Source organism: Azolla caroliniana, unplaced genomic scaffold (genome assembly GCF_043228905.1).
Source record: "Azolla caroliniana isolate FFs.n. ecotype wild unplaced genomic scaffold, voAzoCaro1.0.p SCAF_15, whole genome shotgun sequence".
NCBI classification, from domain to species: Eukaryota; Viridiplantae; Streptophyta; class Polypodiopsida; order Salviniales; family Salviniaceae; genus Azolla; species Azolla caroliniana.
Genome location: NW_028230450.1, coordinates 19,979,153 through 20,002,829, shown reverse-complemented (window position 1 = coordinate 20,002,829; position 23,677 = coordinate 19,979,153). Strand labels below are relative to the sequence as shown.

At 38.2% G+C, this 23,677-nt stretch overlaps 2 protein-coding genes and 1 pseudogene across 2 annotated transcripts; 1 reads left to right on the top strand and 2 right to left on the bottom strand.

The window, feature by feature from the left end:
- Window positions 1-6,079: 6,079 nt before the first annotated feature.
- LOC147855041 (receptor-like protein kinase THESEUS 1 pseudogene) lies at window positions 6,080-9,317 on the bottom strand (annotated as a pseudogene).
- A 4,863-nt stretch (window positions 9,318-14,180) lies between these two features.
- On the bottom strand, window positions 14,181-16,430 carry LOC147855040 (uncharacterized). Its single transcript, XM_087331038.1, has 4 exons — window positions 16,349-16,430; window positions 14,875-14,990; window positions 14,692-14,779; window positions 14,181-14,593 (listed from the first exon to the last, which is right to left on the bottom strand). The coding sequence occupies exons 2-4, from the start codon at window positions 14,986-14,988 to the stop codon at window positions 14,463-14,465; spliced, it is 333 nt and encodes a 110-aa protein (XP_087187164.1). The 5' UTR covers window positions 14,989-14,990; window positions 16,349-16,430; the 3' UTR covers window positions 14,181-14,462.
- Window positions 16,431-18,086: 1,656 nt separating this feature from the next.
- LOC147855039 (ATP phosphoribosyltransferase 2, chloroplastic-like) lies at window positions 18,087-23,655 on the top strand. The gene is made up of 12 exons (XM_087331442.1): window positions 18,087-18,335; window positions 19,112-19,230; window positions 20,133-20,192; window positions 20,296-20,409; window positions 20,520-20,585; window positions 20,679-20,786; window positions 20,910-20,993; window positions 21,460-21,561; window positions 21,693-21,806; window positions 22,315-22,395; window positions 22,686-22,805; window positions 23,315-23,655. Exons 1-12 carry the CDS (start codon window positions 18,119-18,121, stop codon window positions 23,408-23,410), a joined length of 1,281 nt encoding a protein of 426 aa, XP_087187568.1. The 5' UTR covers window positions 18,087-18,118; the 3' UTR covers window positions 23,411-23,655.
- Window positions 23,656-23,677: the final 22 nt, after the last annotated feature.

Here is a 23,677-nt window from a genome sequence, read left to right as displayed (position 1 = left end):
CAACTAGTTGGTCCACAAGCATGGCAAAATATGAAATGGAGGAAATGTGGACTAGGAAAGGGCAAAACACACAATAAAAGAGTTCATTTTCATGGAAGAGTACAATTTAAAATCAACATATTTGTGTTTTAGTGAAGAAATAGAACATAGTTAGCTTGCATCTTTCTATAGTCCTTCCTTTTGGAGGTATAATATGTCATCTCACATGCAACAACTACATATTTTATTTCTCTACTTTAAGAAGTATAGAACAAAGTGTACAATTAGTCATTTATAATGCCATATTTAATCATGCACATTATTTCTCTATATAGTGAGCATACAATACAATAAGGTACAATGAGATTGCCAACCCTTGGATTGTAGAAAGTGATTTGTAAAGTCATGTTTTTAGGTACAATAAGGCTGGAAAATATGCGTTTTTCAACTTTGGGACCTCCATTGTGGAAAGTTATTTGCAACACCATGCTTTTAGGTACAATAAGATTTGAAATATTGGTCCATTAAGGTTATCAAGTCATGGGACTTGGGTTGTGGAAACTAATGTGTAAAGCTAAATTGCCATATTTTCAGGAGAAAATATGAAGAATTTCTTACAATGAAAGTAACACCAATCCCATTGCGTGAGACTTCAATTCGTAACCTTATAACCACAAGCAAGCATTACCATTAGAGTATCAAGTTCAAGGACTTTGTGAAGCTAGAAGCTTTGTATATTTCACTCTAAAACGTTATACAACTATGGTCTTAACGAAACATTGTATTTAAAAAAACATATTTTCAATTGCTCGATCAATTCTATTATTCTATTCCATTACTATCAATAATTGAAGGACAACGTTAGTTTATTAAAATGTCTCAATGTTGTTTCTAATAGATACATCATACTAGCATTGTGTCTGTTTATTCTCTTGTGAAATCATGAGTAGGACTATCTAGACATACAACGTTCACATAAGGGATGATTCAAATTTGATTGATACGCCATAGTTTGTCTAAGGTCATTCTTAATTGTATCATGCAAGCACTTGAGGAGGCCATGCTATGAGGAAAAACTTGTGAGCAAAACAAGAGAATAGTGAAGTGTATAATGTATAATTGGTTATATGACATGATTTTATTGGTGATAAATTAAACGCAAGTAATAAAAGAAAACATTTATCCTTTCCTACTCCTTTTTTCTCGGAAGGCTCTTGATAGATCATTTAAGTCATTAAAGAAATTATATGCTCATTCAAAATTTGAGCCTTTGTGTCTTGTGGTACTAGTTGAGGCATCTAGCTAGTTGCAAAGCGTGTTAGAATTAAGTAGTTAATTCGTAATCCCATGTATGTATACAAGTGTAAGTTTATCAACCATTCTTCCCATTGTCTTTAAATATATTTTCTTTTTCTTTGGTTCTCCATTGACATTAGTTTTGTATGTGGATGCATGCGTACATTGTATCATTTTCTAATGGCTTAAAAACTTTGTTGATGATGAGATGGTGACAGGAACCCACTTTTCTACACATGCATATCTTGTTCATGTTTTTAGCTTTTTTTTCTTTTCTTTTTCCCAAGAAAGATACTACATTAGTATTAAGAAAAATTCCTTAATAGTTTGCACACATTTAGGTAACGACCCTCGTGCTAAGTTCTAATTGTCAACTTAAATAAATACTTTGTTGTAGAGTAGAACCACTCCACCTTATCAGAAATCCGTGTATAAAGAATCCTTTGTCTCATATGACATGGAACTCCGATCTTTGTTATTCTACTCATTGTGTATTACCTTTTATGTTGTCCAAAGATACTACATTAGTATTAAGAAAAATTCCCTAATAGTTTGCACACATTTAGGTAACGGCCCTCGTGCTAAGTTCTAATTGTCAACTTAAATAAATACTTTGTTGTAGAGTAGAACCACTCCACCTTATCAGAAATCCGTGTATAAAGAATCCTTTGTCTCATATGACGTGGAACTCCGATCTTTGTAATTCTGCTCATTGTCCAAAGAACCTTTGAGGTTATGTACTATCTCTGTCCAAATCCTTGAAATTATTTGGGCATGTCTTTCTTATCAAAAAGAGGTAAAGTGTAGCAAACAATAGTTCAATTTGATCTCATTGTGGAACTTCATCAAATTCACTAATTATTGCAAAAGAAGTGTTTCTTGATTGAAGTCGGCTCAACTTTCGTTTTTTCGATATAATTACGAGTACTGAGGAACGGGTGGGGAAAATTGACTAATCCATTGTAATGCCCGACCAAGGGTAGCGAGCTATAAATTTTGCATAACTTGCCCTAAATTGTTATGAGCTTTCCGAAATCAATATTAGCTATCTTGCATTGGGTCGTTATTTATCAAGCTCGTTTCTTGATTGAAATGTGAATAAATTCTAATAAAATTGATTGTGTGAATAATTGGTTTTCTATGGACGAAGTGTTACATGTGTACAAACTCCAATGGAATAGTTATGGTAGAATATAAAGTTGACGATGGTAGTGAGGTGTGATGCGACAAAATCTAGTTTATGGACAAGGATGGGTTGTGTTCGACTTTGAATAAGTATTTGTTATCACTTGTTAGAAGGTTGTATAACGTATAAATACTTGTGGCAACCGTACTTTATGTCTCTAGTTCCAATTTGATATATGGTGCATACATAGGCTAGGCTATATTTTTGTAGAGCTTATCTTGTCTAACACACAGTAATCGGTGAAATTATATTAAATACACAAGGGAAACAACTTAACTCAAACAAAATATATAGTTGCCTTTGCTCCATGCATCTTATTCTTATAATTCTCTCAAGGATCGACAACTTCTATGGTCGGTCCATAGCGTTAATGATATATTTGTCACAAATTTCATGTTTTCTCTCTTTGTACATTATGCAATGTGTATGGGAGTGATATTTACAAGGACATTTCAAGATGAGTATTAGGATGATTATCATAAGTGTGGCTAAGGATATCATGGTTTTCTCTTTGGGCACCATGTGTATATGTACCTTGTATATAATGAAATTGCACACTTATTTTCAGTTGCTTCTAAATGTGTATGTGTGGGACACGTTCCATCTTTGTGCATTATGACAGATGAATCAATGAATCAAAGGAGATTACTCAATGGCTAGAAGAATTGTTTCTCATACTTGTATGAAGATTCTTGGAACCAATTGACGAGAAGAAACATAGACAACAAAAAATGAAATGTCATTGTGATTCTTTGCCAACAAATATTAGTCTTATTCATGATGAAACACAATCATCCTATGTAAACGTAAATGCTCTCTTTGTGCAAAAGTATGTGTAAAAGCTAGTTAAAATGAACATTTGGAATGAAACAAACACAAGTTAAAGGTAGTATAAATGACTCATTGCATCTAAAAGATAAACACAAAGAAGTAACAAGAAAAATCGAAGATAAACATAACCTAATTATTTCATTTTCTCTTCAAAAGAAAACAGGAAAGTAAAATGATATAATTGAAGCGAAAATATTACACTCAGAAAAAGACTTTTGGTAAAGAGTTATACTAAGACTCCCTAAAGGCAGAACTATTGAACTGCTATAAAAAATGTTATTAGTTAAGACGTTGATGCTAACTCCATTATCATCCAAACGTTATTACTTTCGCACACATTTTATTATAAAAAGGTCTGACGCCAACTTAGGAGAGCTTTTCCCATATTTGCCATAAGCTACCTTCAATCAAACTCCATTTAGGCTTAATGCTAAACCAAGCATAGGTTGCTCACAAGAAGCCAAAATATGACCACAGTTTAGTCAAGATGAAATAAATGAAACACTTATTAAGCATTGTGCGAGCATTTTTAACCTTAGGAATTAGAAAATGGTATTAGAACAAACCGAAATAAATCCATTATTGGTTGTAATGTTTCAATCATGCATTGTTCATTCTTTCCAATTTGATTGTTTCTCAGTAAGATATGACTATTTATACAAATTCCACAACTCATAATTCGAAATGAGTGTGTTGCCGTCCTTAGCGAGTACTAATTCAAAGACTCATATTAATGTCAGTTTGTAGGTTATTAATATAGAGATTGTGTGCTCAACCCTAACACTCCCCAATGCCATCTAGAAAATAAGGCAACTAGTATGTTTTGAACCCATGAGCAACGGTTTATGGTTTACTAATTATGATGTATTATCATTCCTTAAGGAATCCAATTATATGGCCCACAGATCCCAAAAAAACATTATAAGAAAGGCTCAAAGAAGAGGCTAGAGTGAATGTGGTTCTTAAATTCTTCTTAAGACTTGTCATGTACTTAAGTAGTTCAAATGCTGCAATTGCTACAATTTGAAAACTTTATTGACAAATATTGGATAAGCCATGTGGCCACCAGCTTAGTTACAATGTAATCAATAATTTTTAGGTGAGTAGTGTGGTTGGAATACAAGCTGGCATAGCTTTAAAATGTGTTCATTGGATTTATATGTTGTCCACTCTCCTAACCAACTGGCATCCCACTTTATCTTTGATCAATTGGTCATGGCAACCTCATAAGCAAGCCACTTTCCTTTGACATCTCACTTTATTTACTTTACATACAAGTAATCAATCTCTACCACCACACACCAACACCTAGATTAATGAAATTTAGCATTGACGAAGAAGCTTGAGATTTGCACATCCAAAAATTCCTAGACTATACATTTGCAACTCCGTCGTAGTTTATTAATTGCAACTTATTCATATAAAAATTGCTAGCCTTACAAATTAAGTGCATGTATGTGAGCAAATGAGTAATATATAGTAGGCACACTCGAAAAAAGACATTTTGCAAACAAAAACATCATTAGGACCAGTACCAAAGCACGAGATATTATATAAACAAGGTCCAATGAGCTTTTTTATGATTGACTACATCTTTTGTAGATAAAGGGGGATTATTAAACGTATTGATAATTATAATCTTTACCGAAACCTTTTATAAAATGAAAATAAAATAATAAATCCAAATGGTAAGAACGTCTTGAACTACTAAAGATTCTTAACCGGCAAAATTAGACCCATTTCCTTATCAAGTACTAAGTATACATGAATCCGAAGATGAATATAGAGTAAATTTTGTTACCTACGTGTCAATATCATTGGAACATTCACACAAATAATCATAGAAAATGAAGGTTTGATACATTAACAAGGTTTCTGGTGTCACCCACATTCAAAATGCATGTGTGACCTCCAACTCCTTAATGAGCCGTTAAGGCACAAGGCCAAAATAACAAACTAACCCCCAAGGAAAGAAATCTATATGTTGAATTGGACCATATGATTTATCAAAGGAAAAGCAACTAGCAAATAGTTCCTTACTAGCAATGAGCAAAGAAGAAATGGCCCAACTTGCAAATAGTTGGGAAAATGTATTCTTTTCAGAAACACATCTAGCTCAGGTTCCCTAGAGAGGGGCATACACAGAGAGAGAGAGAGAGAGAGAGAGAGAGAGAGTGTGTGTGTGTGTGTGTGTGAGAGAGAGAGAGAGAACCTTATTGAATTAAAATCCTACCGCTCTACCAGGCTTCATCGACAAGTTGGGTTCTTAGCAGAATTTAAATTTCAAGCTTACCTTATCTGAAAATGGCCAATTACACATAATAATTCAAATTCTGAGGGTTTTTAATGTACATATATGGAAGACCAACACAAAGTATTTAGACATGGAAAAGGGAATCAATAACCAGCTTTAATTATGTGAATGTTATAAGATTTGGGGACATTCATGTCTAGATTTTACCAAAACAGATATCTCTAAAGCATGCATGGTTAATATACAATATCCCATTAGAACTTCGAAGTTAAAGAGTGACATTGGCACCTTTGGTGGTGAGGTTCCCTTTATGCATCATCCTTTTCAAAGATTGTTTACACAAAATGAGCTATTCACTTATCCTTCAGCTTACTCTTCACAAGAAAATGAACCAAGTCTCATGAGTTTATAAATACTTTATATATTAACCATCTAATATAATCTCAACAAGGAGAAATGTTAGATCGGAAGAACTAGACTACTTTCCACGTACCATCAAGGATCCGAAGAACCCCAACTATCGACACTAGATGGATCAAAACAAAACAAACTTTGATGATAGAAAAATATGCCATCGCTAAGTACTCGGTCGAGAGAGGTCCATCTCAACATGTCTATAAAGATTTACAAGAAGACTTCTGAGGTTATGGAGACATATACAAGAAGGATTACTTACATTTAGTACTTCTATCTTGTGTAGCATGTAGCAATTATTGATCCAATGGCATGGATGGGTAAAAATGGTTCTCTCCCTCTTTAAAAATGTGTCCTACCTTTCTCGTTGCAAATAAGAGTTTCCTCCTTGGGAGGGTCGCGAAGTCCCATGGCTCATGTGTCTAGCCTTTCATTCGTAGGTCAACGGCCCTGCGGCTTCACTATCTGTGAGAATAGCGCGCTATCACTATCGATCACATCCGCGGACATGTCTTGGCTACGAGACATACTAATGGAACTAAACCGGGCTCTTTCCGGTAAAACCAGCATGCTTGTATCGTCCCACACCTCTTGCTCGGGAAGCCGGCCCGGAATGTCGACGATATTGTTCCGCCTAGGAACTTCTTCGGCCACGGGCACCTCATTGGCCATCATGGCCGTCTCTTGGAGTTGCAACGCGTACTCTAGGTTCCATAGGACATCGCCCATCGTGGGGCGGTCCACACCTTGCTCAGCCAAGCACTTGTGTGCCGTGTCCCCGTACTTCTTCAAAGAGTTAGGGCTGATGGTGTTGGCGAGGAGCGGGTCGATGATCTCCCGGAGGAGGCCCATCTTGTGCCAATGCATGGCCCACTCAGCGATATTGACTTGTTCCCGCGGGAGGGCGGGGTTAATGGCGGGCCTGGCACAAAGCACTTCCATGAGCACGACCCCGAACGAGTACACGTCCGACTTCTCGGTGAGCTGGCGTCTCCGGAAGTATTCCGGGTCGAGGTAGCCGAAGCTGCCCTTCACAGCGGTGCTGACGTGGGTCTGGTCGAGGGTGGGGCCGGCCTTGGACAGCCCGAAGTCGGACACCTTGGCCACGAGGCTCTCGTCCAGGAGAATGTTGGTCGTCTTCACGTCCCGGTGGATGATGCCTTGGGCGGTGCCCGTGTGGAGGTAGTGGAGCCCACGGGCGGCACCAATGCAGATCTCTAGCCTCTGTCTCCAAGACAGTGGCGGGAGGTCGGTCCCGTAGAGGTGGATCCGGAGGGGCCCATTGGCCATGTACTCGTAGACAAGGATCATCTCGCAATTCTCATCGCAATACCCGATCAGGGACACGAGGTGCCGGTGGCGGAGCTTGGACAGCATTTCAATCTCCGTCCGGAACTCGGACATGCCTTGCTCCGATCTAGGGTTTCCTCTCTTCACGGCCACGAGCTTCGCCTCGTCTTCATCTTCGAGGACCACGTTCCCTCGGTATACCTTGCCGAACCCTCCCACCCCGAGCACTAGGGTTTCGTCGAAGTTCTGCGTGGCCTGCTGGATCTCGAGGAAGGTGAATTTCCGGCCGAGACGGTTCGAACTTCCCGCCATGGATGAGACATGGCTGTGGCCGGAGCCGGAGCTCTTGTAGGAAGCTGTGGATTCTACCCTAGAATTCGCCATGCTTGCAGACAGGCCATGGCGATGGGGTAGAGACACCCAGTTCACCACAGGGGATTGCTTGTACACCTTCGATTTCTTCCTGGCGAAGAAGCAGAAGAAGCAGACGAAGATGCCGAGCATCAGGATTCCTGCAGAGATGATGCAGCCTAGTATGATGGGGGACTCGATCCTGTTGGCTGGGCCTCTCTGCCTGTGGAAAGGGGGGCGTGCCCTAAACCAGAGCCCATCCAATCTTCCTGCGGTGTTGTTGAGCTTCCATATCTCGATCCCATTCAGAATGGCGTTGTTGTCAGGGGACCTGTTAGGAGTGGGTCCAATCTGGATCCAAATCGATGTGATTCCACTGCCTGAATCCGGCTCTGATGAATCCGCCTGCAGAGATGGAGATGAAGATGGAGATGGAGATGGAGATGGAGATGGAGATGTATCCACAGTGAAATCTCGATAATATGCATTAGCCGCACCTTTGAGGGCCACCAGATCGACCTCCCGATATGCAGTCTCGTTCTGCAAGAACACATCGAAGACACGAGCGCCTACACTGCTCTCCACAATCTCGCAGAAATGGAGGCGCACCATGTAGGAGAATCCGGCTTCCACAGGGATCTCCCAGGAGATGTTGAACGAGGCATCAGAGCTCGAATGGAGGGAGCTCGGGTCGTGCTGGATGCCTGTGCTATATACAGCCTGAGGAGCAATGTAAGACTGCAATGGCGGCGGGTAGAGTATAGAAGCTCTGGTCGTGGAGACAGTTTCCATTCCTGTGGCTACTGCGAGGAAGCTTTCGTTGGCTAGCCATGTTCGGTACAGGCCGAGGGAGTCGTTGGAAGGAGCTATGGCAGGACCTCCCACATTCACCCTGTGCACGCACTCAAAAGCTGTGGAGGACGAGTCCATGTTGGCGATGGCGATGGCGAGGTTCGGTGATGCAGGGAGCTCGGCCTGTATGATGTCGTCTGGCATAGACACCACTTCTATGGCATTCACGAATGCGAACGACCCTGGGCTTGGCTCGAAAGCTATGGTTAAACCTCCTGCGTGAGACACATTGATGGAAAACTCCTTGAACAGGTATTGAGGGGGACTGCTAGGGTTTTGGCCATGGCGATTGTCGTGATACGACAGTAGGGTGAAGCCATTGGAAGAGACGGTGAAGAGAGAAGATCGGAGATCGTATGGAGAAGATGAGGTAGCGGGGAAGGGGAAGAAGTAGAGGCGGAGCCAGTAGCGAGCGTAGGGTTGAAGCTCAGAAAACGTGTATGTTGAGGCGTCAGGGAAAACTCGAGCAGTGAGTAGAATCGGAGATATGGAGGGAGAAGAAGCAGAAGAGTCAGAATTAGAAGGGGAATCAGCTGTGGAAATAGGTATGGTCCTCGTCGATGAAGAGATAAGGGAGGAGAATAATGTGGGAGAGGTATCAGAGATCCACGCTCTTCCATCAATGGTAGTGTTGGAAGAAGAAGAGGAGCCGCAATCTAGGAGAATGGATATGGCAGGAGAGAAAGCTATGGCGGAACTGAAGAAGCAGAAGAAGAAAGAGAAGAAGAAGAAGGTATGATTAGTTTTATTCATGGTGTTTAGGGTTTAGGGGTTTAGGGTTTGCTTCTTCTTTTGTCTGTAAATGCACCGCAGGCTATGGTGGGTTATATCATTATAGCTTTGACAGTAGATCTCTGCACAGTTAATGAGAAGGGCATGGCGATCACGGTAGAAAATGGAAGAGAAAGGAGAAGAAGGAAAAAGGAGTCCTCTGCGGCAACAGAGCATGAGCTGTTCTCTCTCTGCTCTCTGCTTCGTTTTCCTGTCTCTGAGACACAGACAAAAAAAAACTGAAAAAGGAAGAAGACGACACAGGGGCGTCCGCCCACGTGGCCGTGTCCCACCACTCGGTGCTCCCGCCACGTCACGCCCAAACCAAAGGGCCTAAGAGCTTACGTGGACGCCCCGGCGACAGCTAGCCCTCCACGTCGGCACGCTGGTAGAAGCGCTATAACGTCAGAGTGGTGAGCCGCGTGGAGGCACAGCATGATGACCTGACGATGCCAGCGTGGAACCTGCCACGTCAAGGCACCTGGAGGGAGGGGGTGGAATGCCACATCAGCCGTGGCGGGTTGGTCAGAATGCCACGTCAGCCGGGACACGTGCCCTGCTGGAAGTCTCGAGCACTTTTCCACTTTTTGGTCGGGTGATAGTATGACAACGGAGCCACGTGGCCGGGGCAGCTTTATGACGTCATGGAGATTTATTATTACATATCCTAAAAAAAACAAATTCCCTTCATATCTATAGACTATAGTCTATTATGTTGGTATTAATGTGATTGATCTATCTCAATTTTTATTTCATTTCTAACCACTTTTACACTTACACCCTCTCTACACTACACTATATACTATATAGACTACACACTAAAGTGCTTTCACGACACGTTACTCGGAAGCCTCTTTGATCTAGGGTCTGTCTGGTGTTGCTTTCGTTGTCTGCTTGGTACCTTTCACTTGCCATTGCGGGGTTCTATTTTTCTTGTACAGGGGAACGGCGCATTATCCGACCGCAAACCCAAAGCATTCGATGCGTCAATAGAGCACCTTCTGAGGATCAATTGAAACAGTGTTATCCGAACCCCGCTACATATGTGGGCCATCGATGTATATGCTTGCGTTCATTTAAGCATTGCATGTTTGAACTCAATTGCTTGTCCTATTTGTTTGCATATATTGCCTTGAAACTGTCTTGCACATTTCAACTTAATATTCCTTCATTCCCCTCACACCACAAAAGAAAAAGGTTCATGGAGATGGGACTGTGTCCTTTCTAGTTGTCTCCTAAGGGATTCTAATGTGAGTTGTTTTGTCATCTCCTCGAAGAGAGCTATCCACTCGCCTCTATATTTTTATAGTGTCTCTACCTAGTTTGGTCGAAATAAATGGTGCTTGCATGAAGGGATCGTGACAAGTGGTCACGTATGAGCCACTTGACTTTGTCAATTACACCCATCCCTCTACGTACTAAGTTACTAACATATAAGAAGATTACCTTATGCAAATCAAAACATTTCATAAAATTTCCCATACTTGCTTATGTGAACACCTACAATATACCATTGATGCATGCACACCTAAAAGTGTCTAGGGGTTGAGGCTCCCCTTGCATAAAGTTGGCCAAGTGTTCAAAGCTGATTTTTTGCAATTCAAGGAAGAATGATCTGTAGGAGTAATATCATGAGCACAATATATCTATGTGTCTAAGGATGAACAAATAGTGCTAGAACATGGGGCATTACTTGTATAAGGCAAGTTGCGAATGTACTTAGCTCAAAACAAGTGGCCTCGAGTTCAACAAATGAAGAATCTTTTGTAAGAGAGTGTTGTGTGTGGAAATACAGATGTCAAAAGCAACAAATTCTAGGTGCACCCATTGAAGCATGCCTCATTAAGGGCTCCAAGTATATTAATTATATTATATATATATATGTGACAATTGTGTGCCCAAGGGAAAAGAGATGGAATGCATGTTTTATCGTCCATGAGGAGGCCAATTTTGACATACGGGACCAAATCAATGTATAATCTTGCATGTGATTCCCCCCTAAGAAGGGGGGATAATACTCTGTGTGTGAAAATAATGCATGCACATATGTGCTCACCCATCTCGGTGGACATTAATATGACACTTACATTATCATGTCAGTCTAACAAGTCATCCATTTGTTGCAAATTACCTTATACATTAAGCATGTGATGAGTATTTGACATTCATACTCTACTAAGTTTTCATTGTATATATGTATTTCATATCTTCTTATTTGGTGATGATCACATGATGCTACCTCAACACTTAACTCGTGTGAGAGAGTTGGAAGAAATGATAAAGCTCTCCACAAGCCAAGGCTCGTGAGAGTAGTGAGATGTGATTGGATACGTTTAAGCATTTTTACCTTGTATCAAATGGATGAGGAAAGATGAAATACGATCTCAATCTCAACTCTCATTATGGGTTACCTGGAGGGTGGCAACCAAATCACATGCATTTACTAGCACGTTCCCCTTAGTGATGAACTATTCTCTATAGTTTCTCCTAACTACAAAAGCAAGTTTTTTTAAGTAATAGGATATATCTAGGGAAGTTGAGCATACCAAAGGAATCGTATCCCATGGATTGTTATTTCATAGTGATGGGAGGCCATCATATGGAAAAGTATATAGAGACTAGCAATGCAAGAGATAGAGGGTTATATGGTGAATTAGGGTGCATTGCAGATACAACGGAACAAGGGAGAATTTTAATTGAAGCATACAACATGGTGTAAGTGCAGAGCTTTCCACTGTGTATAATATAAATGTATTCACCACTATGTAAACTTAATATAGGTATTACACCTAATGTTTGTAGTACATGAAGAGAGAGAGGTATACACTATATATTATTAACCTTGAGACGAAACCAAATACGAATTTATCAAACTTGGGTTCTCTAAAAAATGATGGCATCAACACTATGTAAGAAACCACACCAAAACCCTTCTTCAGACTAGCAACCTATTATTGCAAGTTCCATCACTTTACTAAAAAACCAGACAATGCTAACGAATTAAAGATAATCGAGTAAAGTAGTAGATTAAAGATCTTGGAATGTTAACATGCATATAGTCATTACACAAATTAAAGATGTTTGAATTCTTTAGTAGACCATGTTTCAAATTACTTGTGTGTTTTAATCGAATTGATCAGTGAATGGGATAAAATGAGATTAGGCACAATAGACATAAAGGTGAGTTTTTGTGGTTGGTACATTTTCCCTTGAGCACCTCGATACTATCTCAATGCCTAAATATAAATCATCATCTAAACATTGGATAATTCGTAGAGTTCATTTTGATGGATCATGGCCCCTCGTGCTTCCACGTACAAAACTAAAACATTCCTAGTTTGTATTGTGTTTACCACCATAATATGCCTAACTTTTTAGATGTTTACCATAAAACCTCCCTAAGTTTTAGAAATTTGCCATAAAACCTTAATATCGAACATTACACAATGGTACTCTTGGTGGGTTTTCAAAACATTGGGGTTCATAACTTTTCAAAAGTTAGGTTTTTTGGGTGTTTCATCCAATCTAAAATGACAAGTTGGAGGGAGGATTTTCCTATGAAACTCATGCAATAGGACAACATGTCGTCAAACATCATTGTTACAAATTATTTATAGAATATTTCTATTCAAGTGCGATAATTGATGAAACTATCTGATAATGTAAGATTGAATACGATCACGAGTCTAAAATACAAGCACAAGATCCATAATATCTATTGTAAGTACGCCACAAAATCATAACATCCTCCAAAAACTTAGTTAATCAGAGAAAGACAATGTTTTGCCTTACACGACTATTTTTGGTGTGCACGCAAGTCCACGGGCCAAACTAAATAATGTTTGAAATACTAAATTTGAGTCTATAAGGAAATGATTTTTCATTTTAATAATCTTTATGATCGTATTCATTCACTTACATAGACAAAAGTTTTAATAACCATGGTACATGAAAAGGTAGACAATCGTAAGCACAATGAATAGGCACCCGACACATTCTTAAATGATAAAACAAAAAAAATCTATCTAGCTTGTTCAATTTATGAATTTCTTCTAAATTAATGTACAATAGAATTTCTTTTGGTGAAGAAAAGGTTTAGTTAAAAAAAAAAAGCATGTAATTGGCAAGTACGAGTGGGCCTTGCATGAGCACATTCTTCGCGGAATATAGATGTCCCGGATTAGTAGTAAAGACCCACACCACATTAGGTTCATAATTGCAATCGAATGCATTCGAGAAACGATAACCTTCGAAAGCTTAGATTCTAATGGAGACTACCCTCCTTTCTTTAATACAAGCAACAAGCAAAGTCAAGTTACAAGAAACCAAATGAGCTCCAACAAGACCAATTTTTGGTATAATCATGATTTAACCATAATATTTAAGCACACCATTGATGTTTGTTTTATCAAAGTTGGCGACGATTAGATGTTGCAACACTTTTTTGGTTCATTCTTGTGATCAACGCGGAATATATAAGAAAAATCTTTGTAGAATGTAGGAAATTGAAACTGACATAAAGGTATGCTCTTGCGCAATCACCATTTCATGCATTTAAGAACTTCCTTTGTTGGTTGCAGCCATTAATGATCACCAAATTTAATAATCTTGCCATTCCTTTGTAATCTTGTTATTCTACCAGTGTTAAAGATCATTATGACATCGGTTGCGTGGTGATGTATAGGTTGCATGATGGTATCCATGATTGATGGTATTAAATATCATATACATTGATATTGCATACGAAAGTAGCGTGATTTTTGTGTGTGTAGCCATCTTTTTTGCAATCATGTGTCAATAATATTTGGCATATTGAAAGATCTCCTTTGAATCCAACTTATAAATTGATCCCTAGCAAATATCCTAAAGACTTGAAAGCAATATGCAATTTTTGCTCTTCAACAAGGCTTTATTATACAAATGTAATTACGTAATTTCTTTTTATGATCTTATAAATCCTATCACACAATCTAATGGAAAATCTAATCATAAGACATGCTTCTCAATTCGAACAAATCATATGAATTGAAGACCAAAAGGTATAAGTATGCACAAGTTTGTTTTATGTCCATTGTCTATGGGTTGTGCTTGTGAAACGACATCACATGTCTATGCAAGAATTGATGTGGTTGGATGAAATATCCCTATAAAGTCTAGCTTATTATATATCCAACACAAGCAACCACGGAAGCTGCACTTTCTAGTTGAAGAAATAGCAAGAAATATACCCATTAAGTTTTAACCCTCTCGCCATTGGAATTGACAATTATGATTGCAACATTTATAAAATGTGGACATTGGCTCGTCAGCTGATCTTATTTGAATTTGCATGAAATATGCTTTGCGGCAAGTACATTTCGGGCAAACAGCTTCAGCACCAGAAGAACCACACACTCATTAACTCAAAGTCATAGAAATTTGATTAGAAAACAAGATAGTAAGAAATGGCAACATATTAGTGCCTTACCTTCTGTACGATCAACATTCTTCCATGCTTCCTCTCCACCAAGAACATCATCAACCTCTTTTTTCGAGAGTTGAAGTTTGTTTGTTATCTGTTTTGTTCATTGACAAAAGCAAATTCAATTTTTTAGTAAATCACATTCGTAAATGTACTTCCAAGTTCCATTCATTTCAGACCAAAATGCACCTTTCTTTCAATAGGAAAAACATATGGACATGTTGGACAAAAGAAACGAAGGCTTCTTCCAAGTGCTGCATGTTCCACGAGTAACAAATTACCACAGGATGGGCAAAAGTCCATAACTGCATGTATTACAATTCACACACATTGTTAGAAAAGCAACACTTATGTCAAACTTTACCTTCTACACAGTAAGGTGATTGGTACAAGAGAAAAAACCCAACCAAGTTGAAAGAAAATTTTGAAGAGCACAAAATTAATACCCACAAAAGGAGAACCAAATTTTTTATTGTAGCTGGCACAAAATTTTAAGGAAAAAACAAGTTCATCATCATGAAACCAATGACATTCTTACATGCCAAAAGCATCATAACACGGTCATGTAATGCACAAACAATAATCAAACCTTGTACTTTGACGACAACATAACTCAAACATTGACCTTGAGAAATTTGAGCTTTAAAATTTTACAATACAAGGATTAATGAAATGCTATTCACCTACACCTGTAGGATATTGTACATATATGCATGTACATTTTTTAAGCAATATTATATCTTTACGGCTTTGGCCAAGGCGCAATCAACCCATTAGATGCACTACATAGAGGAGCCCTAGGTCACGTGTCCAAACCATAACTTTTTAGTTGATCATTTGCAATACTTGTGGTATTAAATTGATCCCAAGTGCATAACTAATGCATATTGATGCATGTTACACATACATTCCAAAACGTAGTTGTCCATGGATACTACAAGTGGCCAAATTAGACCACTCCATTCGGCAATTTTAGTCTATTTTAGCCAAAACTCAACTCTTAAAGTGTACTTAGTGCATAGTTATGTGCATATATTCAAAGCCTTAATTCCTTAAAACCATCCTCGGATGCATGTCACCCAATGTATAACTATGTGCATCTCATCTCTAGGCTTAACATGACTTGCAATGCATAACTAAAGCTTGATATTAAGGGACAAGTCAGATGCTTGTAGCACTGCATACTGATCCTTTTCAAACTTACAACCTCGTCAATATCTCCATTCCATATCTTGATTTATAACTCAACTCGACTCGACATAGAAGGGCACTAAGAGAGTTTCTCGTAGTTATATCACCGATTTTTGTTTCATTCATTTGAACTACCTACAACATCTCATATCTACTACTTGCTCTGCACAACTAGGTTTCCTCTTCCCTTCTCTTGTTTTTTGTGATTTTGCCTTTCTTTTGATGCCTCTGATATATGCATACATACATATATTAATTTTAATCTCTCAAACACAACTTAATAAAATCTAATCAATTCGTGATTAATTACACACCACGTTTTGAGGATACATAAATAAATATAACATCATTTTCTATTATTAACTAGTTTATTAATATAATCCCATCTTCCCAAAACGATCATGAAATAAGGGCGTGCGGAAATCAATAAACAAATAAATGTGAAAAACAATATAGATGGTGTTTCTTTTACCTGATGAGAGATGGAGGCGAGGAAAAGCTAACACCAACAATTCACACAAAGAAGAAGAAGAGTCTCACATGAAGTCACAAAGACATCTAGGTTCTTATTATTAGAACTGTGTGTGTGTTATATTATCATGGTGTGTGTTCAATTTAGCCATGTCGGGTTCACACTTGGTTCCTTGTGCCGAGGTCCGATAGAAAACAAGCAAAGGCGAAAAAACCTCTTGCTTTGCCCATCTGGCCAATTACCCTCCTTTTTTTGTCTCTACTTTCAATCTCATCTTCTGAATTGATCCTTATAACCCCAACTCCCTTATAAGATATTGCCACTAGAGGCGTAATTATTTGCCGACTCCTCAACAAATATTGCCATCCATGAGTGTAGTCGGGTTGTGTATATGATGTTCCACTTTTTATCTCATCGTCTAAATTTGGATCTTCTAACCCCATAATTTGTCAACAACATGCAACGTAATTATATCCCTCTCATGGATTTACTTTTAAAATATTTATGTACTACTTTCAAGGTGCTTTGCCTTTCTCTCGCATAGAAGTGTTTGCTTCCTTCTCCAATGACTATTGTCGTTGAGCAATATTGTTGCCTTTCTCTCCTTGAGCTCTCTTGAACTAATTTTTTATGGGATTTCTATGGGGCATATGGTTGATTAGGACTTAATCGAGACAAGGATACATGTGCAATTGCTAAGGTACTCAATAATACAAGAAGAGGTCTTTAGGTGCCCATATAGTTGTAGAGCATTTGGTAAAGTTGCATAGTGAAGAACACGTGGTCAAACCTTGCACTTTGCAATGGCATACAAAAAAGTAGTGCACATAATAAGATTTGAACTTGGATGACATATAATAAGGGAAGAAGATTTCTATTGAAGGGGCAATGGCGCAAGGAGCTTCCAAAATGAAGATAGGTGACAATGGAAAGGTGAGACCATGAAGCAACCCTAGCGGCATGCAAAGGTGGCTCATGCGCTAATGTCCTTGAAGACAACTCACGGGGTTGTGGCGAGTTTTAAAACTCACACTTACGTCAACACACTTACCTTACCACCAAAAGTATACACCCATCTTTATTCTAGTAGTTATGAGGTAAGAATCGATCCCACTTATCGATGGGTTCAAACCAAAATGAATAGACGAAAATGCAGTGCAAAAATATCACTGGCCACATAATAAGGTGCGATGGAAAGCTTCTTGTTTTGACATGTCAAGGGTTGAGACAAAGTTATCGACAAACAAGCAAGAAAGTGGGAAGAAGTAGGACCCAAAACCCACCTTCTTGCTCACAACCTATATTAGTTAGGGCGGACAAACAAAGTGTTCACAAAATTAGATAAGGAAGGCAAAGTGTATGAAACTAGGGCAAGAACCTAGCTTCTCATGTGTCCTGGCACATACAATGTAACATGTTTAAGGCTCTCGTCAAGGACTTATGGAGCACGTGAGCAAATGGGAAGTGCAGTGAGCGAGATCCCAATAGAGCCTCGGGCCGATGAAGACCAAAACATAGACAGAAAGAACTCTTTTTCCAGAGCGAAAGCAAGTCAAGAAATCGACGGGATACAAGTTATGGCGAGAGATTCGTTCCTTAGGCCGGCTAGTGAGACGAGGAGTCTCGATCTCTGGGCTCCGCCCAACGAGCGGCCCAACCGAAATCCCTAACCCTCAGGAATTGGAGCTTTTTTTTGTTTGTTGTTGTGAGGGCCACATACATACATAGACACAAACAGATATCCTTTTGACACACACCCAAAAAAAAGAAATGGCTCTGCTACGCCCTCACGTGATCCCCTTGCCCCACGTGGCCCTGCCTGACGTCAGGCCACGTGACGTGACGTCATCCCACCCCCGGTCACCCCGACTAGGACTAGGACGGCATCCCCCCCGGATCTTTGTCATGTGCTCATCGTCATCGTCGTCTTCTTCTTCTTCATCGCCATCGACATTCAGAATATCCCAATCTCTCTCGCACATCGGAGGTAGGTGTGTTCAATCATTTCTTTCCTTTGTGTGTGTGTGTGTCTCATTCTTGGGTATGAGTGCAGAATTAGATGTTAGATGATGTTTTCCTTCTTCTTAGGAGCTTTGTTGCGATAGTTGCAATGATATGAAATCGCACAATACGGTGCATCATGTAATTTGATATATTCTGAAGATGTCTCCTGGATATGATAAGACATCCCCATGATAGAATCATGCATACTGGAATTCAATGTAGTGAAATGCAGTAGGGTTATGATAAGGAAAGCGAAACACATTATGGAATCAAATGTGATGAAATGCGTTATTGGATTAAATATAGTGAAACGAAGGAAGATAGGAGATTATGGATATGATAGAGAAGTTGCTGCTATAGAATGGTGTATCATGGAATTAAATATACTGGGAAATGTATTATGAAATTAAATATGATGCAAAATGACCATTTTAGAATGGTGCAATTTGGAATGAATATCGTATAATGCATTATGGAATTAAATATGGTGAAGTGAAGGAACATTAGAAAATCTCCACTTCTGAATGGTGCCCTATGGAATAAAGTATAGTGAAATTGCATTTATGGACTCAAATATGGGTAAAATGTATCATTGAATGAGTTATGAGTGAACTGGAGGAGGATCAGAAATACATCGAATTTGATGGAGAATCATAATAATAGTAAAGAATGAGATCACGCTTATTCTTAACGATCACGAGTGGTTGAAAATTGAGAGTGGTCACACTCATGGAGATCATCATGGATCACCTTAAGCAGGTCAATTGTTGGAGAATAAGTTGTCTCCCGAGAAGGAGATTTGGATGGGTCGATCAGCCATCCGACTTGCTCTTCCTAGCAAAGGAAGAATGGCAGAAGATACCCTCCAATTGCTCAAGGTATCCCTGCATGCTTGTTATCCCTCTTTACTTGTGTTTGGAAGTCATAAAAAATCCTCAAGTTAGAATGGCATTCTATCCATGCACATCATGCATGTATGTGTTGTTAGACATGATATATAATGTACCACATAAAAGGAAGTGTGTTTTAGACATGATAAGCAATCCATGTGGATCACGATAAATGATACATTATGGGCAACTAGAACTCTTTTGCTCTATTTTTTCTATGATCAAGGACAGGAAAATATTTAGTGACTCCTTGAGTCATTTGAGCTCTATGTGTGCCATGGGCATAGCCCATAGACACACACACACACACACACACACACTTAATTAGTCCTACATCATGGGATCCCATTACATATTTTTTTCTTGGATATTACAATGATCCAACTTCAATAGCTGGATGACATTCATTTACATATTTCCAACTTTATTTCAATGATTATGTAGTGTAATGTGCTTGGAATTTGCATAATTTCTAGACCCTCTTGATATGCCATTAACATATTATTAGGATCTTGTATTAAATTTAAGCAATTAAGGAATGCTTTACCACCAAATATAGCCTTTTGTTTTCCATGGAAGTCAGTCAATCAATGGATCCAAGTTACGAGAGCTTTGCATTAGTCACAGAGTTTCAACAGCATCCTTTCAATGCCATGTTGAAGGGGTTAGTAAGTCCCCTTTATATAGTTAACTCCTTAGGCTCCCAATCGCCTCGTGTTTTCACATGTCCCAGGGCCTTATTAATATAGGTTTGTCCGACATCCTAGAATGACTGGTTTCCCACTTATCCTTTTCTTAGAACTATAAGAATTAGCTTTTAGAATTGGTTTACATACAACTAAGTGTATTCTATGTGGTGAATGCTTATCCCACGGATGTTAATGTTTCAGGATTGTGAGCTCTTTGTCCATAAGCCTAACCCCCGCCAATACATTGCAGACATCCCAGCTGTAAGTTCTTTGTGCCCCCCCCCCCCCCCCCCCCCCTTTATTTGACTATTCTTTTTGGGTGTGCACAACCATATAATTGTGTTTTTGTGCTGAAAATGTACAGCTTCCAGGTTTGGAGGTTTGGTTCCAGCGTGCCTCTGATGTAGTCAGGAAAATTAGGGCAGGTGATGTAGATCTGGGAATTGTTGGCTATGATATGGTGTGTGAGTATGGCCAGGTATGTTGTTAAAAAAATAAATCTACTTTCTATGCAAATTATTTTACATTCGTTTTTTTCTTCTTTTACATTTACTAAAACATTTAATTCCTTTATCCCCAATTGATCAGGGAGATGATGATCTAATTGTCGTACATGATGCCCTTGAATTCGGAAGATGCCATCTGGCTATCGCTGTTAAGTATTGACTTTTGAGTTCCAATAGAAAAGAAATTCATCAAAAACATTGAAGAAAGGTCATTTTTATGTTCTCGTGAGAAAACATGCAGGTTCCAACATATGGAATATTTGAAAACATTTCATCTATGGAGGAACTTGGCGCAATGCCACAATGGTCTGCTGATAGGCCATTGAGAATTGTCACAGGCTACAATCATGTTAGTTTTGTTTTAATAAAATGTTTTCGCTTTTCATTTTTATTATGTTTTCTCTCACAGAAATATGGATTTTGGTTATTGAATGGGTAAGAAAATGTTTGAATAATGTCTTTGCATACACAGCTAGGACAAAAATTTCTTGAAAATTCTGGTCTCAAACATTGGAAATTGCTGACAGCTGATGGAGCTCTGGAAGCTTCACCTGCGGTGAGGATTTCTTGCTTTGATTTCTACTTGTTTTGTTTGTGGTATATAATTCTTCCATTGTTGCATGTGTATTTCTTTCTAATTTTTGATACTTGTATTGTGTATTGGGATGGTATGGCCTAAGCTCCCCATATCCCTTTCACTTTAAATTTAAGAGGAGAAGAATCCTGTACACCATTAGCATTAATTATGTCATTTTTTAATCGCTATCTAAAATGTGAATATATTGGCGTCTGGTTTTGTGGTCATATATTTTTCTCTTAATTCATTGTGTAAGATGAAAGCTATTTGCACAGGTTTGTTTTATATTGGTGATGTATTCTATCGTCTTCTTTGGTACTATCGAATAATCTATATGTCTAGCCCATGCAAATTCTCACACCAAATTATAATCTAATTGAAATATGTAGGAATATGAGCATTTATGGAGTTTTATCATTGATGGTAATAGCTTAACAAATTGTAGATGGGCACAGCTGATGCGATTCTGGACCTTGTGAGTAGTGGCACAACATTGCGTGAAAATAATTTGAAGCAAATAGAGGGAGGTTTAGTTTTAAAATCTCAGGTATTTTTTTTCTTCTCATTGCACACCTATAAAGGATTATCATTTCTTAGTATTTGATAGTCATATAGTATCATGATGATGTGATTTTGTTTTTTGAAAAGAGTTTTTATATATATGAAGGATTTTTACAGGGTGTTCTAGTTGCCAGCAAGTGTGCATTGCTTAATAGGCCAACTGCATTAGAGACCACTCGCGAGATATTGGAGAGACTGGAAGCTCACCTTCGTGCAAATAGTCAATTTACAGTAAAATGCCGAATGTTTTCATACCACACACAGACATACACACAGACACACACAACACATGTCATTGAGACATACACACATGCATACACACATATACACATACACACATACACACATACATAGATACATACACACACACACGCACACACACACGTACACATACAGACACATACACATACACACACAGCACACAGCACACACACATCTATATATATACACATATATACACACACATATCTATATATACACATTTGCATATATACATAGATAGATATACACTTTGTGTTGAGAATATCATTTTATATCTTTTATGTGGAAATTGAGTGTATTGTAGGAGATAGCTACTACACTCCATTTACGAAAGAGAGATAAAATGATATTTAGTACACATAATATAATGCTAACACACAGATATATACATTTTGTTTTAAAGATAATTATGTGTACAAAATATTGCATGTAAAAAAAAATCATTTTTACATCTTATGTAAAAATTGAGTGTGTGTAGGTGATAGCTAATATGCGTGGTAAGTCGAGCAAAGAGGTGGCAAACTTCCTTCTGAATAACACAGATTTTCATGGATTACAGGTCCTTATCTCATGTCTTTTTTCTTGTTGCCTTTTCTTTGGTCTAAAATGCATTAGCCAACGCTTAATTAAATGACATTCCAAAAAATACTTCTAAGTATTAAAAGATTAACAGCAATATCCCTATGTAATAGTAAATGTTTCTTGCTGGATATTCTGGTGATTGTTTGAGGAGTTGTTGTGAGATATTTTGGCACCCCACTAGGTAGAGATTGTTTTTGTGTGTTTGTCTTTGTATTACCATAAAAGATCCTCCATTTTGTGTTTTTGGTTTTGTGTGTGTGATTACAGGGACCGACAGTCAGTCCAGTTTACAGTAAAAAAAATGGGGTCGTGGAAGAGGATTATTATGCTATCACTGTTTGCGTGCCAAAGACAAGTCTTTATGATGCTGTAAAACAGTTGCGAAAGGTTAGCATAATTATATACAAGAGTCAATTCTCTTGTTTGTGTATTATAATTAAAATTTTGATGATAGATCAATCTTCCTTCATGTGCTGCTTTGTATTTTCTTTAACCATTTACAACTCAAGTAATGTTCTTCCGTAGCCTCTATATTCTCTGTCACTTATAGTTTAGCATTTTAATACTCATGTCAAACTTTAGTCTTGGGAGTTTTGTAAACGAGTGGCATTTTGGGAATTATGGTAAATTTAGAGGGGCATTATATTTAATTATTTTACTTCTCTCTCTATCTCTCTCTCACATACACATGCACACACAGACAACACACTTATTTTTGTAAGCCAGGACTATTTTTGTCTTATAAATATGTGATTTACACCAATAAACATCTGATCGCTCTTTTCTGGATGGTACATTTGAAGATGTTTTATTTTGGAAGTATGAATTTCTTAATAATTTTAAAATATTTTGGTAAATTTCCTTTAAATCTATATGGATGTTTGGCTTAAACACAGGTTGGAGGAAGTGGAGTTCTTGTATTGCCATTAACTTACATTTTCGACGAAGAACCTCCTCGGTGGCTTGAATTACTCAAGAAACTCAACAACTGAATGTTGTGTAGTAATGGATTCGCGCTCTGTTGTCTCTTCTTTTGGTTAATGTATAATATCTGAATTTGTTATGGGTAATGCTCAAGAAAAAAACCACTAGAAGACTAACCAACATTATGTGGTAGTGTTATAACTTCTCTAGATAATGGTGGCATAACATATTAAACTAAGACAATTGTATACCAAAAAAGAATCTTGTTAAGAAAATGATTCCAATAATGATCAAATCAAGTATCTTTAGGCCATTTGCAATATGCCTTACCATTG